Genomic DNA, 7,109 nt, shown 5'->3' with positions numbered 1-7,109 from the left:
GAGAAGCCATTGATGGACTTCAAATGCAGTGTTAGCGGTGGTGGTACATCTAAGATATACGTTTTCCATCTCTTTTCAATTCAGAGGATTTTGCAGGGGTAGTTTCTATTGTGCAGTGGCTGGTGAAGCAATGTAAGCCCAAACTAGTGTGATCCACTGTGGCAGTCCTATCTATTCCACAATGCCGATTGATGGCTATATTCTAAACTATGCTGTTTCAATCCAATGGCTAGAAAAATATATGTATACTGAGCGTATCCATATCTATAAACAGTTAAAAACTCTAGTTTGAATTTGACGTACTTGCGATGTCGTCCAATATCATTGAAGAGTGAGGAACCACACCACAAATCAATGAGTAACAGTGTAACGCTACAAGTTCCAAGTAGTTTCTTAGGGATAGATCCTTATTTGTATCCATTCCCACAGATTTTACCCTTAGTCCAGGAAATGGAAGGGAGATGGATCTTGAGCATTTGCATCGTCCTCTTCACTGCAGCGCTATGGCGATTCGTGACGGTCTACTGGTGGCGCCCCAGGGCGATCGCCGCGCAGCTCAAGAAGGAGGGCATTCAGGGGCCTCCACCCCGATTCATGGTAGGCCAAATACCTGAAATCCAGAACATGAGGAGCGCCATCAAGGATCACGACATGGAAAGTTTCAGCCACGACATTTTCCATCGGGTACATCCTGCGTTGCTCAAATGGCGGAAGCAATATGGTATGTTCTTGTCATCCCTGATGAATCTCAAAGCTTCGTTCCTGATGATCATGGTCCAGGGAAGAGATTTGTGTTCTGGTGGGGAACTGAGCCAAGGATATTGGTCTCGGAGCCTGAGATCGTAAGGGAGGTTTTGTCTAAAAAGTTTTCTCAATTTGATAAATCGGAGGCCGGGCTGCGGTTGGCGAACTTGTTCCTTGGTGGTGGATTAGTTTCTGTTACTGGAGAGGAGTGGAGTCATCACCGCCGACTCGTAGCACCGGCATTCTTTCATGAACGTATTAAAGTGGGTATTCATACTATTATCTTCTCATGAAATCTGGCTAATAAGTGTTTCTGATTCTCCTGTAAACAGCAAATGACCAGTACAATCGCAGGGTGCGCATCTCGCATGCTTGATCAATGTGAAGCTACGATGCAGCAGAATCCCGAGATTGAAATCTCTGGAGAGGTGCGTAAGCTCACAGGAGACGTTATCTCCCATACAGCATTTGGAACTAGCTATCTCAAAGGCCAGAGAGTTTTCGAGATATTGTCCAAGAAAATCCCAGAGCTAGTGCCCAAACTCGTCAGCTTTTCCTGGATTCCAGGCTTCAGGTATGCTGGATCATCTATTGAACTGAATCATATTCACTTGCTTACAGGTTTCTCCCACTTCCAATCAACCTTCGACTGTGGAAGCTTCATCAGGAGTTGGATTATCTGATCACTGGGATCATAGACGAGCGTCGGAACTCAGTGAAGTCAGGGGGGAGCAATACATACGGGAATGACTTACTCGGACTGATGCTAAAGGAGTGTGACAGCAGCAGTAATTTCACAAGCAGGGATCTGATAGAGGAATGCAAGACATTCTACATTGCGGGGCATGAAACCACAGCGACCTTACTAACCTGGACTTTGATGCTACTGGGAGGCTATCCTGAATGGCAAGAACGCGCCCGTGCTGAGGTACACGAAGTATGTGGCAATGATATTCCTGATGGCGAGAGTGTCAGCAGGCTCAAGCTCGTAAGTCGATCAATATCTCCTAATTCCAAAACTTAACTTCTTGATTCTTGAACAGGTGGGAATGATCCTTTACGAAACTCTGCGGCTGTATCCACCAGTAAACGAGATGACCAGGGAGTGTGTGGAGGAGTGTTGGCTGCAAGTTTTACACGTTCCAAAAGGAGTATCTGTGTCGTTTCCAATCGTTGGATTGCATCAGGATAAGGAGCTCTGGGGAGAAGATGCAGGCCAATTCAATCCTGATCGCTTCAAAGATGGGATCTCAAGCGCGTGCAAGCATCCAAATGCTTTCATGCCGTTTTCGTTTGGGCCGCGGGTGTGCGTGGGCCAGTCGTTTGCGATGATCGAAGCCAAAGTCATTCTGGCTATGATACTACAGCGATTCTCGTTCCGGCTTTCACCGAACTACCGCCATAATCCTGCGATGAAGTTTGGCTTGAAGCCTATCCATGGAGTGCCGCTTGTACTCAGTAAAATGTGATGCATGTTCGTGGCATTAGAAGTTTAAAAAAGTTATGTTTGTTGAACTACTCCGAGTTCTTCAACCAAACTGGTTGATAAATCATCTGCTCTTTCATAGTACCTCAGAAACGTTTAGAACCATCGCGATGGAGCCCGAGGTTCCAACAGAGGTTTCTGCATCTTTTCATCCACCACCGAGTGGACTCGCGGGCTTCTTGAACCATCCAGAGCGAGGCGCGGTTTGGCGTCAAGGGGCGAGGCGATCTAGCGCGAGATCAACGCCCTCCTAACTCCTAAATCCGCCTCGAGCAGCGAGAATCTCGTCCAAAACGCCATGCCAGATTGGGTATTAGGTAAGTGTAAAAGTAAACCGGCAATAAAAACAACAACATTAATGGAGTGAGGTCGGTTTGGAGAGGGCTTCCACAGTGGTATTGCTGAAAACGACCAGGGAATGCAGGCTCTTGGCATCGGCTAGGACATGGTACTTTCTCAGCGAGAAGAAGGATGTCCTCCCTCCGATCCATCTCCCAATCGAGCTGGAAGGTATGGCATTCATATTTCTTCCATTGTTTTTTAGTTCTAGGTTTTCGTCCAGGGAGGAAGGCATCCTATTTCGTGGGGAGATGGAGCTGGATGGGGCGGTGAGGAAAGATTTTTGCACCATTTGCAAGAGTGGTGGCAAAGTAGCTCGAGATGCCCTGGTTTGTTGTGTTAGTGTGCACGAATGTCTTTCGTTTCTCATACTGGCATTATGTATTTATTTTTGTTTCAGGAGGAGCCGCTAAGTAGATTCTCAAATTATTGGTATTGGCTTGGCAAAGGTTATCTTGCTGCAAGAGGGAAGCACTAACAGGAGTTTTATGCACTCTCACGGAGAAGGAAGACGGAGGCAGGCAAGAAGGCAGAAGAAGACCTGATGAAGCATTACCTTGTCAAGTGGAAGTCGAGGTCTTACCTTCATTGCTCTTGGTAAGTCTTTTCTTGCTTATAGATACTAGTCATTCGTACGAAGCATCACAGGATACCGCTGAATGAAATGGAGAGAGCTTCAAGGCTGTATCATGGCTTGCGAATGAAGATGAACCAATTCCACAAAACGTGTGAGGCCATGAAGCAATGTCCAACTCGAGTGGAATGAATCACTGTTGATAGGGATGAAAGGTTTGCTTACGATGATTTTTCTTGCATGTTGACACTAAATTATTAGAGTATCTTGTCAAGTGATGTCAAGCATATTCTATAGTATATAGTGTATTCTAGGGTTTCAAGGTTAGAACATATCTCTCCTCCACATTTTTGGTGCACCAGACAGGATAGAGTGACTTCTTGGCTTGTTCACCCTTTGAATCTGCAAAAGGATTGAGAGGAATGGAAGTGAAAAGTTAAGGTTTTGGGTGATTTGATATATGGAAGAATTCTTGCAAAATATAGAGTGGATTGAGCTGATTCTTGTTGCAGAAGAGGTGCCATAACATAATCTATCCAATGAATCCAAAATGGCAAGGTTTGTGTCGGGATTTAAGGATTTTGATGTTTGTTTCTTGTTAGATCTATGTTGGATTTGTAAATGGGGTATATGGGTGGAAGCACCTGGACTTGAGCTGTCTAGAAAGTGTTTTCTTGATTCATTTGGTGATAAAATGAGTTGCATGCAAGTGATTGTCTAGTCATCAAATATCTTGAAGTGAGTTGAGATTTTTAGTGTTTGGTGCAGTGATTTGAGATAATGCACACATTTGATTTCATCATGGCTAAGCTTAATGCATACAAGATGCAATTGTAAGAGTCCATCTATGAGTATCATATTCACTTCAAACAATATATTCATAAGTGTGAGAACATGAACATATAGTGCAATGAAGCTCGGGTGGTAAAGGCATATATGAATTGTTTTGGCTCACAAAGTTTGTGGGAAGTGCTTAAAGAAGCTGGACAAAGTTATATAATTCACTCAAGAACAGAAGAGGTTGCTTTAAAAAAGAACAGTGGTGTATGAGGAGGACTGTCATACAGTGTATTAGTAGAGATCTACTCCTTCCTCTACTTAGATGCTCTTTGATGGCACTTTCAAGGAAAGTCAATAGCAGATGACCAAGAGGTTGAATCAGATAGAAATAGAGACAACTTCATTGAGGCAACAACAGACTGGCATGGCCAAGGCCAAAGATACTCTGGCCAGGGGCAAGGACCAGTTGCTGCTGCTTAGGAGTAGGGCTATAACCAAATTCCACCACTATGAGGTTACTTAGACAATACAAATGTGGGGAAACCATGCTATTGTTTCCACACCTACTCCTTGGCCTCCACAGCAGCAAGTTTTTCAGCACAAGCCATGCACAGTTGGTCCAAAACCAAGTCAGATCAGAAAGGAAAAGGTTCAGCAGATTTAGTGAATCTCGTTCACTTCTCAAGATCATATTGGTGTCAACGAGAATGAGGAGTGGATTGTTGGCTTATATCTGTGGATAAGACAGTTCAAGAGTGATAATATTGATTATCAACTCTTGCACCAACATGGTTGGCAGGGAGGCATGGGACTTGGATCTTCTGGATAGGGGTGTTTATATCCGATTGAGCCAGTCACCATAGTGAATAGATAGGGTATGGGAACAGAGGTCATATTAGGTGTCCTCGACTCATAGGTGCAATATGTTAAAATGTAAACAGAGTCTCCAGACACACCAGATTCCCCTTACAACTTGGAAACATTTGCTATCACCACACAAAGGTAGGAGGCACAGTATCCACTGGTGCCACTTTTAGTAGACAATGCTTTGCCTTCATGTCAATCGGTCTCAATAAAGAAGGCTGGTTACTACAAAGTGTAACTCAAGCTCAGCCACTAGTAGTTGTTGAGTTGGAAGCTGAAAAGCTAGTAGTCACCCAAGATGACAAGTTGATGATGTTTTGCCATCTTTTAGATCTCTCTAGGAAGAATTACAACTCCCACTTTCTATATATAAAATTATATATTATCCTCTAAGTTAAAAGGATGTCTGGCCAAACATAGCTATGTAAACCTGAAGGCTAAGTCATTAAACTTCTGAAAATAATATTATTGAGCTCTCCACACTGAAGGACATAAAAATTGTTCTAACTATTTAAAAACTGGAGACTTCATAGGAATTTCATTAGAACAATCTCAATGGAATAAAGAGTAGAGGGTAAGAGGCCATAGTGGCAACACCATTACCCATAATTTATCATAATGTGCAATGGCTAAGATATTAACATTAATATTCAATGCTATGCAATCTAAACAAGATCCTTATTAGGTGCTATAGCATTCATAGAATTAAAGACAAACCAGTCATAAAAAAGAAATTGCATAAAAACTATAAAAAAAAATAAAGGAAACCATGTTGCTGTTTGGCATAACAAATTCTTCAGTAATATAGTTGCCTTCTATGGTTAATTCTCTTAGATTGCATCATTTTTATTGACTCTTTGCTCTTGGAAAACTTAACATTCCCAATTTTCTCTTCAAAATAAAGCATTCAAACATTCTTAAGAAAGTAATCATCATTAGCAAACACAAACTCTAAAGTATAATCATGCACTTTCCAACATAATCAAAATGAACAATGTATTTTTACCATGATTGTATTTATAATATTGATTGGTTGTGAAAATTTAAGACATTTCTTTGAAACATAAAAAGGTTGACTAAGAGTTATATTTTATTTCCTTTTAAAGTGAAATAATACATATATTTGGAAGAAAAAACAATAAATTAAAAGAAACAACATTTTCTAAACTGTAAGTATCCTATATTATTGACATGATTTTATTCCTCCATTTTCTTTTTGTATACTGATATCAGGTGCTTCTCTCTTGATCAAGTCTCCAACTTTTGCAGAAAAAAAGGGGGAGAAAGAGAAGAAAGGAGGAGGATAAACAGATCACACGAGATGAGCTATTGATCACAAGCAGCACAGAGCTCCAGAGCATGCATCAGGAGCACTAGGGAGGAAACCCTAGAAGGAGCGAGAGAAACAAAGAGAGAGATACCTCACACATTCGTGTCGGGCGCTTGGCCCAGCGCTCGTGAAATTGCCCAAGTAGGAAAATAAAAGTAATAGACGAGACTAAGTAATTCATATTATGAAAAGAAACACAACACAAGTTATGGTAATAAAAGCGAAGGTGTAAATTTTACGAAATTTGCTAGATCGGAATTTATCTGAAATGGGAAAGCAACTGCTTTCCCTGTAGTAGATAAATTCAAAATGGCTGTAGATAAAGACTTCTCCTCCACAAATAAAACAGCTCCATTCAAACAAATAGCATTGCATTCTTTACCAACACCTTTAGCCAGATTTTCACCTCCACCATCACCACCTGTTTCTCCTTGCATATACCTGTTTTTGAATTGAGTGCAGCACAACACACCTGTCCGACCATGGCAGGAAACAAATACACCATAATTCCTGTGTAGCCGCTCATCCCATGGCCAAGTCTGCTTTAATTCAAACCTCAACCCTTCCAAATCCAAAGTGAACAGACCGACATACTCTGGATCATTCAAATTCTTGTAGTGACCACAAAGCAAATACAAAGTAGCGTTGCCCACCACTTCCCCCATATTCTCCCACTGACACCATCCCAATGGTGTGCTAGCAGCCCTCCAGCATCCCAGTCTCGAGTTGTATACATGAGCTGTTGTAAACATTGTGTAGTCACTTCTCACCGTACCTCTGATCTCAACTTTTTTTTCTTCACAAGAACGACTTTTTACAAAGCAGACTGTGTATTCCTTGAAGTCTTGACTGATGCCCATGTAAGAGGATGAAATCAGCCCTTTAGCCCTGAGATCTGGCAGTGACTGGATTGCCTACTAGGACCTGGTTCCCTTTCAAAAAGCAGAGCAATCCACCAGCACTTCCTATAAGAGACCCCCCTGTGGGCACCA

The 7,109-nt window shown here is 42.0% G+C and overlaps 2 protein-coding genes across 3 annotated transcripts; both read left to right on the top strand.

Moving 5' to 3' along the window:
• The first annotated feature begins 421 nt into the window (after window positions 1–421).
• LOC9646684 (cytokinin hydroxylase) lies at window positions 422–2,297 on the top strand. Its single transcript, XM_002969581.2, has 5 exons — window positions 422–721; window positions 781–1,007; window positions 1,077–1,318; window positions 1,366–1,732; window positions 1,788–2,297. The coding sequence occupies exons 1-5, from the start codon at window positions 451–453 to the stop codon at window positions 2,211–2,213; spliced, it is 1,533 nt and encodes a 510-aa protein (XP_002969627.1). The 5' UTR covers window positions 422–450; the 3' UTR covers window positions 2,214–2,297.
• A 275-nt stretch (window positions 2,298–2,572) lies between these two features.
• On the top strand, window positions 2,573–3,442 carry LOC9646683. Of its 2 annotated transcripts, XM_024674331.1 has the most exons (6): window positions 2,573–2,598; window positions 2,655–2,740; window positions 2,793–2,898; window positions 2,970–3,001; window positions 3,077–3,166; window positions 3,218–3,442. In XM_024674331.1, exons 2-6 carry the CDS (start codon window positions 2,676–2,678, stop codon window positions 3,333–3,335), a joined length of 411 nt encoding a protein of 136 aa, XP_024530099.1. In that variant the 5' UTR covers window positions 2,573–2,598; window positions 2,655–2,675; the 3' UTR covers window positions 3,336–3,442. The 2 variants fall into 2 exon arrangements, with proteins under 2 accessions (XP_024530099.1, XP_024530097.1); XM_024674329.1 differs by having other exon boundaries at window positions 2,580–2,740.
• The last annotated feature ends 3,667 nt before the right edge of the window (window positions 3,443–7,109 follow it).

This window comes from Selaginella moellendorffii, unplaced genomic scaffold (genome assembly GCF_000143415.4).
Source record: "Selaginella moellendorffii unplaced genomic scaffold, v1.0 SELMOscaffold_12, whole genome shotgun sequence".
NCBI lineage: Eukaryota > Viridiplantae > Streptophyta > Lycopodiopsida > Selaginellales > Selaginellaceae > Selaginella > Selaginella moellendorffii.
The sequence above is the reverse complement of the archived record's forward strand: the minus strand, read 5'-3'. Positions and strand labels throughout refer to the sequence as shown.